At 38.1% G+C, this 16,804-nt stretch overlaps 1 protein-coding gene across 5 annotated transcripts in view; it reads right to left on the bottom strand.

The window, feature by feature from the left end:
* LOC127442631 (FH1/FH2 domain-containing protein 1-like) overlaps nt 1-16,804 on the bottom strand; it is an 82,596-nt gene that overhangs the window by 30,606 nt on the left and 35,186 nt on the right. For all 5 annotated transcript variants that reach the window (XM_051700843.1, XM_051700811.1, XM_051700817.1 and 2 more), the window contains exons 4-11: nt 14,877-14,944; nt 10,055-10,160; nt 9,581-9,675; nt 5,932-6,043; nt 5,393-5,487; nt 4,147-4,290; nt 3,816-4,014; nt 3,575-3,734 (exon numbers count right to left, since the gene is read on the bottom strand). In XM_051700843.1, the coding sequence (XP_051556803.1) occupies nt 3,575-3,734; nt 3,816-4,014; nt 4,147-4,290; nt 5,393-5,487; nt 5,932-6,043; nt 9,581-9,675; nt 10,055-10,160; nt 14,877-14,944 (979 nt within the window). The remainder of the gene's footprint in view (nt 1-3,574; nt 3,735-3,815; nt 4,015-4,146; nt 4,291-5,392; nt 5,488-5,931; nt 6,044-9,580; nt 9,676-10,054; nt 10,161-14,876; nt 14,945-16,804) is intronic.

The raw sequence follows: 16,804 nt of genomic DNA, 5'->3' as shown, positions 1-16,804 counted from the left end.
CTCACATTTACTTACCCTCATGCCATCCCAGATGTGTATGAAGTTCTTTCTTCTGCAGAACACAAACAAAGATTTTTAGAAGATTATTTCAGCTCTGTAGGTCCATACAATGCAAGTTAATGAGTGGCCAGAAATTTGAATTTCCAAAAATCACATAAAGGTAGCATAAATGTAATCCATAAGACTCCAGTGGTTAAATCTACGTCTTTAGAAGCAATATAAGTGTTGGTGAGAAACGCATTAGTATTTAAGTCCCTTTTTTTTTTTTTTTTTTTACTATAATTCTTCACCTTTGACCAGCACAAACCAGTAGGTGGCTATGTACAGTTGAGGTCAGAGGTTAACATACACTTAGGTTGAAGTAATTAAAACACATTTTTTAACCACTCCACATATTTAATATTAGCAAACTATAGTTTTGGCAAGTCATTTAGGACATTTACTTTGTGCTTGACATGAGTAATTTTTCCAACAATTGTTTACAGACAGATTGTTTCACTTTTAATTGACTATATCACAGTTCCAGTGGGTCAGAAGTTTACATACACTAAGTTAACTGTGCCTTTAAGCAGCTTGGAAAATTCCAGAAAATGATGTCAAGCCTTTAGACAGTTAACCAATTTATTTTATGATAGGATGTGTACTGTAGGTGTACCTGTGGATGTATTTTAAGGCCTACCTTCAAACTCAGTGCCTCTTTGCTTGACATCATGAAAAAATCAAAAGATATCAGCCAAGACCTCAGAAAAACAATTGTGGACCTCCACAAGTCTGGTACATGCTTGGGAACAATTTCCAAATGCCTGAAGTTACCACGTTCATCTTTACAAACAATAGTATGCAAATATAAACACTATGGGACCACACAGCCATTATACCACTCAGGAATAAGATGCATTCTGTCTCCTAGAGATGAATGTAGTTTGATGCGAAAAGTGCAAATCAATCCCAGAACAACAGCAAAGGACCTTGTGAAGATGCTGGAGGAAACAGGGAGACAAGTATCTATATCCACAGTAAAACAAGTCCTATATTGACATAACCTGAAAGGCTGCTCAGCAAGGAAGAAGCCACTGCTCCAAAACCGCCATAAAAAAAGCCAGACTACAGTTCGCAAGTGCACATGGGGGGGACAAAGATCTTACTTTTTGGAGAAATGTCCTCTGGTCTAATGAAACAAAAATTAAACTGTTTGGCCATAATTACCATCGTTATGTTTGGAGGAAAAAGGGTTAGGGATGCAAGCCGAAGAACACCATTCCAACTGTGAAGCATGGGGTTGGCAGCATCATGTTGTGGGGGTGCTTTGCTGCAGGAGGGTCTGGTGCACTTCACAAAATAGATGGCATCATGAGGAAGGAAAATTATGTGGATATATTGAAGCAAAATCTCAAGACATCAGCCAGGAAGTTAAAGCTCGGTCACAAATGGGTCTTCCAAATTGACAATGACCCCAAGCATACCTCCAAAGTTGTGGAAAAATGGCTTAAGGACAACAAAGTCAAGGTATTGGAGTGGCCATCACAAAGCCCTGACCTCAATCCGATAGGAAATTTGTGGGCAGGACTGAAAAAGCATGTGCAAGCAAGGAGGCCTACAAACCTGACTCAGTTACACCAGTTCTGTCTGGAGGAATGGGCCAAAATTCCAATAACTTATTGTGAGAAGCTTGTTGAAGGCTACACAAAACATTTGACCCAAGTTAAACAATTTAAAGGCAATGCTACCAAATACTAACAAAGTGTATGTAAACTTCTGACCCACTGAGAATGTGATGAAAGACATAAAAGCTGAAATAAATCATTCTCTCTACAATTATTCTGACATTTCACATTCTTAAAATAAAGTAGTGATCCTAACTGACCTAAGACAGGGAATGTTTTCTATGATTAAATGTCAGGAATTGTGAAAAACTGAGTTTAAATGTATTTGGCTAAGGTGTAAAATTCTGACTTCAACTGTACATGAAGAATGCAAATTGCCAAAAAACAAAAGAAGAATGTGGAAGTGAAAGTGAAAGTGTAGATTATAGTTTAAAAAAGGACTTAAATATTGATTTGTTTCTCAACCACACCTATCATATCACTTCTGAAGACATATGGTTGTATGGATTACTTTTATGCTGCCTTTATGTGATTTTTGGAGATTCAATGTTCTGGCTACCATTCACTTCCATTGTATGGACCTACAGAGCTGAAATATTCTTCTAAAAATCTTTGTGTTCTGCAGAAGAAAGAAAGTCATCCACATCTTTGATGGCATGAGGGAGAGTAAATGATGAGAGAATTTACATTTTTGAGTGAACTATTCCTTTAATATCCATGAAAATCACAGTTTGCTGGGACTATGCACAGTGATTCTTTGTTATGTTTATTTAGGTGTCTCATGAAATATGAGAGTGGCCTTACTTTATTTATTGCAGATCGTGTGTGCCATGTTGTCATTCCATACATACAGTAGGCCTTGCACAACAAGTAAATCAAATGAGCATAACTAAATCAATCAAGTTAATTATAAGTCTCCATCTCTCTGAGATCCATAGTTAGAAAAAGCAAAATCCTAACTTTTACATAAGTAAAAACTTCAGTCTACGCCCCCAGAATATGACACATGGCCCTGTACCAAAGGACACTTGGCTAGTATTGGAAAGGTGCTCGATCATATGTGACAAACAATCCGTACAATCAAATTACTGTTCAGGATGATTACCATTGGTTTGGGACTGTAAGATGAATGTGTGTAAGTGAGAGCTGTATGCCTACATAAGGAAAACAGCAGGGCACCAGAGTGTAGGGTTGTATATTTATTCCAGTCACACACTTATCACCTCTTCCTTCCTGCACTTTAAATGAACTAGATCCCTGACATGAACCAGTGCAAAACACAAGCACTATGGTTTGATAACATGGAAAACACCCAATGACATCCATCTCTGGATTCACGTCTGAAACAAAAGACAATTTCTTTCCTAAAGGATCCTAAAGGAAGTGTGTAATTTCTGCGCCACTAGCAGCAACAAACAGAATTTTTTTTTTTAATAATAATAACCAGTTTCACAAGTTTTAAAAAACAGAAAGTTCTGATTGGAGGCCATAATTCGAAGCCATTGTAAAGTGAAAGTAAATGCATAAATGTGACCGTACATTTTTTATTAATGCATCAAAAAATAGTTTATTCCAATAATTTATAATGATGCATATGAATAAATCTTTATACTGAACAATTGTGTCTTTTATTATAGTGCTTGCTGTTTCATTAAACACATTCCCCAGTCTTCCATTGCTCTACCAAACAGGTGGCACCTGCTCCAAAATCACACCATTTGCTGAGCCGATATTGTTGTCAGTCAGGCCGTTGAAACAAACAGATTACAATTATGCAACAAAGTTAAATACTTCATCCATTAATACAGTGTGAGCTGGAAAGCCTGTTTAGGTTACACTGCCACACTGTGGAGAAGAATTGCATTGCCGTATGAATGCATGGATCGATTGCTCATTTGAGACAAATATTCGTAAATAAGGTCTCGAGTTTGAAAGTATACATAAACACACAGAAGACTGTTAATACTCACAGGTTCTGTTCTTGCTCAGAGGCAGTAGACTCAGTTCCATTATGCACCAGATGTAGATGTGGAGTGGAGGAGCCAGAGGAAGGGCTGGTCAGCTCTGGAATGCTGGGAGCAGGAGAATAAGAGGAATCTGAGAGCTGAGGGGAGGCAGTGTGGGTCACCTCTAAAACACAAACACATACAACTTCAGTGGAAAACAGAGGGTGCAAATAGGGGAGGGAAAGAGAGACTGAACTGAAGATACCTGTGGTAGGACTCTGAGACGAGATGGATACGGTTGGGGAGTTGGGCCGAAAAGAACACAGGCTTCCATCTGAAAGATTTTGAGAAGACGATCTGCGGCTCCTCCTGCCCTCTTGCTCGCTGGGTGTCAGTTTCCTTCGGTCTTTACGGATGTTTGGAGCCAATTCATCCAGCTCTCCGTCCTCATTCTTGAGGGCATTCTACACATTATTTAACACGCAAAATCGTATTACACCAGTATTTTCACAACTGAATTGAGAAGTTGCCAGACTTCACACAGAGTTTTTTTATTTATTTTTTTAAAATATTTTTTATGTATAGTGGCAGTTTACCTCATAAATGGTGAACTGCTGTTTAAGGTCACCCTCAATGCCACTGCTAGTAATGTGTTTCTGGACGATGCCTTCCATTCCTAGCTTTTCCAGACAGTCGGTCACATCATAGAATGAGTCCTGATCGGGAAGCGCAGCCAGAGTCTGGAATAACAACATCCGGCATCTGTACACGGCACTTTGTTATAGGGATAGTTCACCCAAAAATGAAAATTCTTTCATCATTTACTCACCCTCATGCCACCCCAGATGTGTACAACTTTCTTTCTTCTGCTGAACACAAGCTGAAGTATAGGTCAATGGTGACCAATACTCGTAAGGTCCAAAAAGCACATAAAGTCAGTTTACAAGTAATCCATAAGACTCCAGTGGTTTAATCAATGTCTTCAGAAGTGAGATGATAGGTGTAGGTGAGAAACAGATCAATATTTAAATCCTTTTTTACTATCAATCTCCACTTTCACATTCTTCTTCTTTTGTTTTAGGTGATTTGCATTCTCCTTGCATATCGCCACCTGCTGGGCCGGGAGGAGAATTTATAGTGAAAAAGGACTTAAAGCTGAAGTATGTCATTTCTGCTAAACTAGCGCCACCGAACGGAATAGCAAAAATAAACAATGCTTTCAAAACAGCTTTCCAAATATGGTCCTCATCTTCTGTTGTTCGAACCATGAGATAGTCCCACCCCCAACTCATGCCACTGGTTGTATAACGTTGTTGAGGCGGGTTGCTAAAAACAAGCTTTAAACAAATTTTATAGTGCCACAGAGACATAGCATTTACAGTTTTTGAGAAAATCTGAATGACGTAGTTGTCTCTGCATATTAAGCTGGGATAGAAGGAAGTATTTGAACACTGAAAAAGTTACATACTTCAGCTTAAATATTGATCTGACTCACCCATAACTATCATATCACTTCTGAAGAAATGGATTTTACCACAGGAGTTGTATGGATTACATTTATGCTTCTTTTATGTGCTTTTTGGAGCTTCAAAGTTCTGGCCACCATTCACTCGCAATGTATGGACCTACAGAGCTGAAATATTCTACTAAAATTTTTTGTTTGTGTTCTGCTGAAGAAAGAAAGCCATACACATCTGGGATGGGATGAGGGTGAGTGAATGATGAGAGAATTTTCATTTTTGGGTGAACTATCCCTTTAATGTGTAGATCATGGTTGTAGATCAGTGTGTGTATGTGTACGTGAATGTTGCTCTCAACAGTAGTGTCTGTGTGTTGCCGTACTTTGTTAATGAGGGTCATGGTGTAGATGAGCAGCTCTGTGTCTGATCCATTCTTTCCTGACAAAATATCTATCAGGCATGTCCAGAGCTTCACACCTAAAAGATGCACAGAACATCCTAGGTTCTCTCTAAAATATTAATAAACAGCCAATATAGCATACAGTGGGGTTCAACTTGAAAAAATGTAATACAGTGTTACAAATTGTATTAGCAGCATATCAATTTAAGTGAAAAGTTGAATTGAAAAATTAACATGAATTTCAGAATTTGTTAGTATGCCCCACCCGCATAAACTCCACAAGTTTTTCTAAAACCAGATGATCAAGTTATTCCATTATGATTTGTAAATGTTCCAAAAATCCTGAAGCTTCCTGTTTATTTCCAGGTTTAAAATCACATTTTGAATCTCATATTTTCAATATGGACTCACACTTTTGAACCCCACTATATATCAGAACAACCATAACAGGCAAGACACAATGAGACATGATGGATTCAGAGTGTCTGTGTTAACAAAGAAAGTTTAAATGTCCATTTAACCTCTCTTTCCATCCACAATGTTGACAGCTTGAATAAGCAGTGGACTGTTGGATTCAGTGTATTCCACAAACACGATCAGCAACTTTAAAGCAGTCTTCACAACCAGCCGAGACTGAGGAGAGAGAAAGAGAGAGTGAGGAAAAACAGGAAGCACTTACAATCCCCATACAGAAGATGGCAGTGTCAAACCTCCGTAACTTCTCAGCTTTTGATGACTTATCACCCAGTACAGAACAGAACAGAGTGTAAGAGCAGGGGTGTAAAGTAATTGAGTAAAAATACTTCAGTATTACACTTAAATATAATTTTTTGGGATCTGTACTTTACTCGAGTGCAATTTAAACTGAATAATTGTACTTTTACTAAATTACATTTCCAAAGAAAAAATAGTACTTTTACAATTTTTACAACTCCTTACAATTTTATTCCAACTTGAAAATACTCGTTACATTTTTGCAGATCATTTTATTTCGTCTTACTGGACTGAAGCCGCCTTTTCACTGCATCCGACAAATGACAGATGACAGACCAGAGGTCAGTCATTTCAAATGGAGTGTCGCACGTCGGCTGTGAGGAGTTCCGACCATCTGCAGAGGCGGAATTTCAGATCTGATTTGAGCTTCAGATATGTTGAAGTATGTGACCGCCCGACTGAATGTGATTTATTCATTCAAAACTATGAGCACGAAGTGAGAAACACTGATGGTTTTTATCCTAAACTTTATTTTAAACGCATGCTACTTCTACAGATTGGACAGTTATGAAGTCAGAATGATCATTCAGGTTGTATATATACAGTTGTGCTCAAAAGTTTGCATACCCTGGCAGGAACTGTGAAATTTTGGCATTGATTTTGAAAATATGACTGATCATGCAAAAACTTCACAAAACTTCAACAAAGTCTTTTATTTAAGGATAGTGATCATATGAAACCATTTATTATCGCATAGTTGTTTGGCTCCTTTTTAAATCATAATGATAACAGAAATCACCCAAATGGCCCTGATCAAAAGTTAACATACCCTTGAATGTTTGGCCTTGTTACAGACATACAAGGTGACACACACAGGTTTAAATGGCAATTAAAGGTTAATTTCCCACACCTGTGGCTTTTTAAATTGCAATTAGTGTCTGTGTGTAAATAGTCAATGAGTTTGTTAGCTTTCACGTGGATGCACTGAGCAGGCTAGATACTGAGCCGTGGGGAGCAGAATACGACGATACTTGAACAAAAATGAGCTGCATGGTCGAGTTGCCAGAAAGAAGCCAATGCCACAAAAAAGCCCGGTTACAATATACCTTGACACGCCTCACAGCTTCTGGCACACTGTAATTTGGGAGTGATGAGACCAAAATATAGCTTTATGGTCACAACCATAAGCACTATGTTTGGAGAGGGGTCAACAAGTATTGTGCTCCTTGAAACAACCACACCGTCTTTTTCCAGAGCAGCCTGTATTTCTCCTGAGGTTACCTGTGGGTTTTTCTTTGTATCCTGAACAATTCTTCTGGCAGCTGTGGCTGAAATCTTTATTGGTCTACCTGACCTTGGCTTGGTATCAAGAGATCCCCGAATTTTCCACTTCTTAATAAGTGATTGAACAGTACTGACTGGCATTTTCAAGGCTTTGGATATCTTTTTAAAGTTCCATTACCTTGTTACGCAGGTCTTTTGACAGTTCTTTTCTGCTCCCCATGGCTCAGTATCTAGCCTGCTCAGTGCATCCACGTGAGAGCTAACAAACTCTTTGACTATTTATACACAGGCACTAATTGCAATTTAAAAAGCCACAGATGTGGGAAATTAACCTTTAATAGCCATTTAAACCTGTGTGTGTGACCTTGTGTGTCTGTAACAAGGCCAAACATTCAAGGGTATGTAAACTTTTGATCAGGGCCATTTGGGTGATTTCTGTTATCATTATGATTTCAAAAGGAGCCAAACAACTATGTGATAATAAATGGCTTCATATGATCACTATCCTTAAATAAAAGACAGTTTTTTCAAAATGAATGCCAAAATTTCACAATTTCTGCCAGGGTATGCAAACTTTTGAGCACAACTGTATATACATATATATATATATATATATATATATATATATATATATATATATATATATATATATATATATATATATATAAACAAAAGGCTTTTGTAATTAAATGTGTACATGTCATTTATTTCTATAATATTTATAAATCCAGCAATGATAATGATAATAATAATGATAATAAATATTATGGAATCTGAGTAAATATGAATTATTAATTTTATTGAATTTATCCATCTCCTCAACAGCAAGGTTTGGTAGCAAACCTAAGAAAACAATTCACAAAACCAACAATGTCACTAACTGTATGTCTAAAGGGGCTAGGTGCTCTGACTTCAATTCGTGGGTGCCTTCTCCCATGAAACTAATACTGCGTGACAGTGACAACGTTTTTGCAAAATAAAATTGTGGTTCATTACACGTCTCAGGGCAGTTCCGAAGTGAAATATCCAGTGTGTGTCGTTAAAAGCGAGTGAAATGTTCTCTCGAACAGATGAGGATTTTAAGGTTAATGTTCTATCAAGATTTAAACCTTGTGCGTGAATTTAAAAAAGTTACTCAGAGGTCCTTAGAGGACAAATATGTCTGCGTCAAAAAATATATTATTCCACTTTCACTGACTTAGATTTTTTTAACTAACATCAGTCCTGATCATAACTACCAAATATTCATTCATTTTCAGGATTTTAACCCTTTAAATGCCAGTTTGTTTACATAATGCCATTGTTTTTTCTCAGTACACACATACAAAACACACTTTGACATCCATACCAACACACCTACACAATTTTAGCTGCATCATTTATTCAGTTGGCCTGCAGTGCTCTATAATACAGCAAACAGAAAATAAGAAAAAAGCATGTATTTGCTCCATAGGCTAAACATGAGAAATATAGCGCCATCTGGTGGAAAATTAAAAAAAAAACAATTTTGAAGCCAGGGCTCCAGAACGAAAGTGTAACATCATAGAATTCATGATGTTATGCTTTAATGGCACTGGGATCAAATATTGAAGTTTTAATGGGTTTCAATGGGGACATTTTTGTCCTGAAGTTCCTGAGTGTAACTATTTTGTGTACACAGTGTATTATAGATGTTTTATAGGAACTGAGGTTGACATACCAAATTTCCCAAAAAAGAAATTATATTAATACAGCCAAAATGATAAAAAAAAAAAAAAAAAAAAAAAACGAAAATGAAAAAGACAAAAATGTCCCGAAGGTCGCACAAGTGTTAAATCAACAAAACCTACTTCTCTATCCTAAACCTTAAACCTAACTGACAGAGTCAGAAAAAGCAAATGTGAGATGAAAAACACAATTTCTGAAGCAACCACGTCACTTTTTGTGCTTCTATGACACTTTCGGCTTATGTTTCGACTCGTGTGCTCTTCAGGACTCGTACTCCGGTCCTTGACCATTAATCGGCTGTCATGTTATACTTTTAAATAGCTAAATTATGTTCATATTCAGCCACTGATGGATCATAATTACAGCATGATCCTAATGTAGCTAACAAATTGCACGGTAGTCAGTGTTTACAAATAATGTAGTGTGTGGTTACAGATAATGTATTGCAGTGTTGTGGTAACTTACCAGGCTGCCACTCAGTGTGTACAGCCACTGTACAGTCTCATTGTGGTTTATAACACCGTTCATTCCATCCACAAACAGCATGATCTGACTGAGAGCTGGGAACAGACAGCAGAGTCAAACATACAGCACTGACATGCCCTTAAGGATCTACTGATTTGTCCTAAAGCTTTCCTGTTTGCTGGTCTAACTCCAGCCAGTATAAACTTCCTGCTACAGCTGGCCTACTAAAGTCAAAACTGTGCAAAGTCCATTGTATATGAGGACTGCATCCAAGTTGTTCGATGTGCATGCACAATAAATATCTATTACTATTTTACAATAAACTATACAATTAGTAACTGTGGACATACACAAACAAGTCATGTTATTTATCATGATGATTGGTGAATTCCACCAATAATCTCAGGCAGTTGCATGCACATTTTCCATGAGACATGCATGAAGCATTTTCAGCAGAATTACAGTAGCTCAAACCTCTGAGGATGTAGTTCTGGTAGTTTTGATCTGCCTCGGCACCCACTTTGATAAAACAGGTCAGACCTTCTGAGTTTACAAACTCTGGAACCAGGTCTTTATCATCCTGTGCAATATAAAACACAACTTCCATTAAGAACTTGCTCCTGTGTGTGTATGGGCAGCTATTAACATGTTTTGACAGTGTTATGCTAGTCTGAAAAAAACAAAACAATGAGTATTGTTTGAGTACTCTTGTGCAAGAGGTTACACATAAACACCATATAGCCTCCGTATTCAGACCAATTTATGTTTTCTCTCTTTTTCCTAGGTTTACAAAACAAGATACAAGATCTATTTCCCTTTATTTAGTTGACTGGTTTATGTCAGGTAGATTTACCTATAGTATGGGTCATGTGATTTTGTGCACATTCTTGGCACTTTGCAGTTCTACTGTAGGAAGACGGAAGCACATCTGCTCACCAGCAATCTCACTTGAACGGAAGCCATTCTTCCTTTTCCTTAATGTGCGTCTTTGAAGTTAACTTTAGTAGTTTGGGATGTATTGTATTTAGCCATGCTTTTTCCTTGCAGATAAAGATTGTGGGACATATTTGTCAGTTAATTCATTCATTATGTGAAATGTGCCCAATCTTTATGCCATGCGTCACGTAGCTGTAGACATTAGTTTTTGTTTTTTTTTTTTGGGGGGGGGGGGGGGGCTTGCCATTTATAGAGATAGATAATGCAATAACTATGTGAATTGTCTCTATTATTGGGTGTGATCTCATTTGTTGCTTGTTTGATGTCATAGTGATTATGAAAGACATGATTGTGGTATTGCTACCTGATGTGTTTTTGTTTTGATTTGTTTATTGTATTGAAAAGGCAAAATGGACTGAGGCTGTTAATCGAGGTGGTAAATTTGTTTTACCTGGCATTTGTACATGATGTATGGATTTATTAACTTAAATTACACCTCTTTTGATTTCAGTTTTTCTTTCATGAAATTAATTTCTATGTACATTTTGACATTTATTGTACTGTATATTTCTATGAAAATGTGTCATTCATAATGGATAACTTCTAATTAAATTATAAGATAAGTTTATTGATTCATTGTTTTTGTTTTGTTCTTTTTTCTTTCTTTATAGCACACAGACACAATCCAAGATTTCTCAGTAACTGGAAAATAAAGGCCCTTTGTATTGAATAGTCAACCAGTTCTCTGTGTTATCAATCCATCCAAGTCACTTAACCGTGAACAGCCTGTTCACCTTTTCCCACACCCTTTAAACTGAATCGACGAGATGCAATTCCTTCACATCATGAAAATAATTCAGGTTTTTAACCCAATTTTTATTTTATTTTTGAAGAATAAATGTATGCTTATTACATAAACTTGTTAGATAACAAATTACCATGCAAGGCAGTGTTCCCCATTTAGTTTTCACCAAGGGCCAAATTCTGTCAACAACACAAGCCAAGGTCCACCACTCTTGATGTTATGACAAAGTGTTATTATAATTATTATTATTATTGATTTAATTGTTTTTGTTGATAAAAGAGTTACAACATAAATATTCAGATTTTTTATCAGTTCTTTTTCTCAGTATTAATAGCCTGTTTTTTTTTTTGTTTTTTTATTATTATTCTTCAAACCATTATGAACATTTTGCTTGTATACAGATACACAAAACTACACTACTTTGGCTGTTGAAAATTAAAAAACTAACAAACAACAACAAAAAAATCTTTAATGAACAATCTGGATTTCAATGTCCTCCATGCGAGTCAACTGTTCCTGCTCATCTCCTAACGGGATCTCCTCCCTGCACTTTCCCTAATTACAGATTCAATTATTATACCTATTAGCATATGCTACAGCTTAAAGCTCAAAGTATACTCCAGTTTTGACGCGAACGCTGAGTGTCTGCGTACAGCTGAACTTTAGATTACTCACGTAACCCCAGTTATCTGATAACAGGAGTGAGTTATCTCACTATGGGTAACACCTTGGGCGTGGCCAATCCTGGAAGCCCCAATAACACCCAGTCTATCAGTTGACAGACCAAACACAACAGTAATGAGGGAGTCCCACCTCCCTATATAATCCACTGCCATAGGTGCCTACTTCATTCTCCGCATATCTCTTCTCTGTGAAACTGCAAGTAGGGAAGTGTGGTTAGATACCTCACTCCTGTTATCAGAGAACCGGGGTCACGTGAGTAACCTAAAGTTCTCTTTCTTACATGCGTTCGGTATCTCACTATGGGATATAGCCAACTTCCGTATTGCAGATATGCTGTCCGAAGCAGACCGACTTGTAGTGTCCATTGTACACCCACCCAATCAATTTGCAAAGAATGGATGGGCAAAATAACACACTTGTGCTTCACTGTGTTACTGTTGATTTGAGTATTTAAAAAAAATAAAAAATTTACACACATCGGCAGATTGACTACCCACACCAAGGACTGAATGAGCCAATGACAGCTCAGTGACATCGTCTAGAAAATCGGACAAAAAAGTGAGGCGATGCCCAACACGCAGCTGCACAAATGTCCTGGACTGAAATGCCTTTAAACAGCGCCCACGAGGTAGCCATGCCTCTGGTAGAATGAGCTCTCAAGCTCTCCTGAGGTCACAGCCCCAGACTATTATAACTTAATATAACAGCCTCTACTACCCAATGAGACACTGTCGTGATATGGGTCTGCCCTTACAAGAATCAGCCCAAGAAACAAAAAGCTGATTACTCTTCCTCAATGCCTTCATTCTTTCCACGTAAAAACAGAGTATGAACTGAACGCAAACAGTGAGGCCACTCATCGTCTGGTGAGGAAAAAGGTGGCAGGTGAAAAGTTATCAAATCCACCAGCTTACAGCCGAGCGTGGAGTCGCTCACCTTAGGCACAAAAGCTAGATTAGTTTTAAGAGACACTCTCGATAAATCCACTGCAAAGCGCATACAAGAGTGATGAACTGACAAAGCATATAGTTCACTAACCCACTTTGCAGTTATTAAGGCCAATAATAAAGCTGCCTTTAGCGAAAGATGATTTAATTCTAGACTTTCAACTGGTTCAAAGGGAGGCTGAGAAAACACGTTCAGGACCACGGACAGATTCCATGACGGAACCAGTGGTTTTGACACCCTGTTTAAACGTCTTGCACCCCTCATAAACCTGCAAACAAGTGGGTGTTGATCCGTTGTATTTGAGTCTATGGCAGTGAGATAAACCTTGATGGTAGAAAAGGCCCTGCCTTTATCTAAAAGTTCCTACAGAAAACAAAACATCTGCCACTGAGCGTAAAATGGAACAATGTGTCTGTGTGCACCACTGCTCAAACACAGCCCATTTCTGATCATATGCGGAGCGCATTGAAGCAGCTCTCATGCTTTGAATCATTTCAATCACCCTGGGGGGTAAATCCATGACACTCAAATTTGGCCTCTCACGGGCCAGGCCCAAAGAGCTATATGGTCCAGGGCAGGGTGAAATATATCCCCCCATGCTTGCGACAGCAGATCCCTACGCAGTGGGAGCTGCCAAGGCTGGGCACACAAAAGTTGAATTATCTCTGCCAGCCACAGTTTCCCCGGACAGTTCGGGGTGATCAGTATGACTGAGTGACCATATTCTCGTACTCTTTTTAGAGTTGGAATGATCAGACTCAGTGGAGGAAACGCGTAAAGTCGCGTGTTTGGTCAAGGATGCACTAGAGCATAAGAACAGAGGGCAATGAGAATTTTTGCGTGCAGGATCCCTGTTTTTGAGGATTATTCCATCGGGATTATTGAGTGTGGCCTGTGCATGCCTGAACCCCAGACAGGCGAAACATAGCGGGTGGGAATCCTTCGGCGAGATCATAGATCCGCAAGCGCATGGACGGGAGGGATCCTTGCCCTTTGCTCCGCCACTCGGTGAGCTCGCAGTTGCCATGACAGAACCCGAACTCAAGAACACAGAAGCAGTTCAAAACAATGTGTCACTTGATTCTGTGTTAATCCTCTTGCCGTAGAGGTAAAAGTTATAACAACTCGAGACTCCGCAGAAAAAACGCAAACCCGCCTCGACGCACTGGTTCACGCCACCCGGAGAAAACAATATAATATAGCAGAAAATATATTCACTTTGACAGTGACTATACTCACAAAAAGAACAGCCGCATTCTGTGACGTACCTGAACAGCTCACCTGATGAACTGTCAAGCGACCTCTTCTTACGAGTTCAGCTGAGGATAACTTCCAAAGATCTTCACGGGGAAGAGAACGAGAATGAAGTAGGCACCTATGACAGTGGTTTATATAGGGAGGTGGGACTCCCTCATTACTGCTGTTTTTGGTCTATCAACTGACAGACTGGGTGTTATTGGTGCTTCCAGTTCAAAGACACGCAGTTTGAAAAGATGACAACATTTATGTCACGGGCCCTGTACACAGATCCTCAGCATCCGACCAAAGCGCGGGCCAAACATTTGAAAGGCCGGATGTGGCCTGCAGGCCGCTTATTAATGAACCCTGATGTAAGGCATTTAAAAGACAAATGTTTAAAAGATAATTTTCTTGTGGCCTTTATTGGCAGAGTTCAGGGAATCAGAGTTATCCTCGTGGGACCTGTCACCCAATTACAGAGAACTTAATCCATGAAAGGATCTATTTACCCTCGCTTCTCTTCTAAAATGTTTTCAATTTTAATATGAGGAATGGATAAAGTTACTGTCACTTAGTTCACTCTATTTGCCTTTGTATACTTTCACTACTTGTCACATCTCACCAGCCTAATCCACCATCCACGCCTCATTTTCTGTTGTGTGTGTTTCATGTGTGTGACCTCACCTGAAAGAGCTGCTTTAAAGAAAACAAGGACCGCCGAAGCTCAGGGCCATGCAAGTTATACAACTTCTCTATAAGAGAGAAAAAAAAAAAAGAGACAAAATTAAGATTTATTTATTAATCACGTCAACTGACAAAGGCAATTATTGCAGTAACACTTTCCCATTTGTATTACACAGCAGAAACATATTTAGAGCACTTAGACACACATCACATCAGCAAGATAAAATGAGAGCAGCCACCTGCATTATTTAACTACTGTCATTATGATTACAGTTTTTGTCTGAGGAGTCAGTCTTTGGTTTAGTGTCAACAGCTGTCACTCACTCAGCTAGCTAGACATTAGCAGGGCAATTGTACAGTATGTTGTGTATGTTGTAAATCAAAGCACACCATTTGTGCTGAGAAAATAAGGCATCATTAGGCGTCTGACACTTAAGATTTTTCTCACAAACTCATCATTTTAAATTATTTGGAAAAAATGATGAATCAAGAAAAATCAAGACAATTTAGTGCAGGGGGAAATGAGAGGCAGTGACACTGTCTTATAAACAGACATTCCAGCAATTGAAATGGCTTCCACATACCATATCTAGTAAAGGACTGACAGGTTAGTCAAAAAAAGCATTAAAAACACACTACCGTTCAAAAGTTTGGGGTCACTTGCCTGAAAAGTTTCTCATGATCTTAAAAACCTTTTGATTTGAAGGTGTATGCTTAATTGTTTGAAATTAGTTTTGTAGACAAAAATATAACTGTGACACCACATTAATGTATTTAATTACAAAACTAAAATTTTATTTAAAAAAAAATAGTTTTTGAAATTGATGACTTGGACCAAATAATAAAGAAAAGCAGCCAATAAGTGCCCAACATAGATGGGAACTCCTTCAATACTGTTTAAAAAGCATCCCAGGGTGATACCTCAAGAAGTTGGTTGAGAAAATGTCAAGAGTACATGTCTGCAAATTCTAGGCAAAGGGTGACTACTTTGAAGATGCTAAAATATAACACAGTTTTGATTTATTTTATTTTTTTTAGTCACAACAGTTGTGATGACTTTACTATCATTCTAAAATGTGAAAAAAATAAAAAATAAAGAATGAGTAAGTGACCCTAAACTTTTGAACGGTAGTGTACATTTATCTGAAAACATACAGTTTAAGTCAGACGTTTACATACAATTAGGTTGTAGTAATTAAAACTCATTTTTTAACCACTCCACAGATTTCATATTAGCAAACTATAGTTTTGGCAAGTCGTTTAGGACATCTGCTTTGTGCATGACATGAGTAATTTTTCCAACAACTGTTTACAGATATTTTTGTTTCACTTTAAATGGACTATATCACAATTCCAGTGGGTCAGGAGTTTACATACACTAAGTTAACTGTGCTTTTAAGCAGCTTGGAAAATGCCTTTAGGCCTGTGGATGTATTTTAAGGCCTACCTTCAAACTCTTTGCCTCTTTGCTTGACATCATGGAAAAATTAAAAGAAACCGACCAAGACCTCAGAAAAAGTCTGGTTCATCCTTGCTGTGGCAAAATGGCTTAAGGACAACAATGTCACAGGTATTGGAGTTGCCATCACAAAGCCCTGACCTCGATCCGGTAAAAAATGTGTTGGCAGAACTGAAAAAGTGTGTGCGAGCAAGGAGGCCAACAAATCCACTCAGTTACACCAGTTCTGTCTGGAAGAATAGGCCAAAATTCCAGCAACTTATTTTGAGAAGCTTATGGAAGTCTACCCAAAATGTTTGACCCAAGTTAAACAATTTAAAGGCAATGCTACCAAATACTAACAAAGTGTATGTAAACTTCTGACCCACTGGGAATGTGATGAAAGATATAAAAGCTGAAAGAAATCACTCTCTCTACTATTATTCTGACATTTCACATTCTTACAATAAAGTAGTGATCCTAACTGACC

Source organism: Myxocyprinus asiaticus, chromosome 1 (genome assembly GCF_019703515.2).
Source record: "Myxocyprinus asiaticus isolate MX2 ecotype Aquarium Trade chromosome 1, UBuf_Myxa_2, whole genome shotgun sequence".
Classification (NCBI taxonomy): Eukaryota; Metazoa; Chordata; class Actinopteri; order Cypriniformes; family Catostomidae; genus Myxocyprinus; species Myxocyprinus asiaticus.
This window is presented reverse-complemented; position numbering and strand designations above follow the sequence as displayed.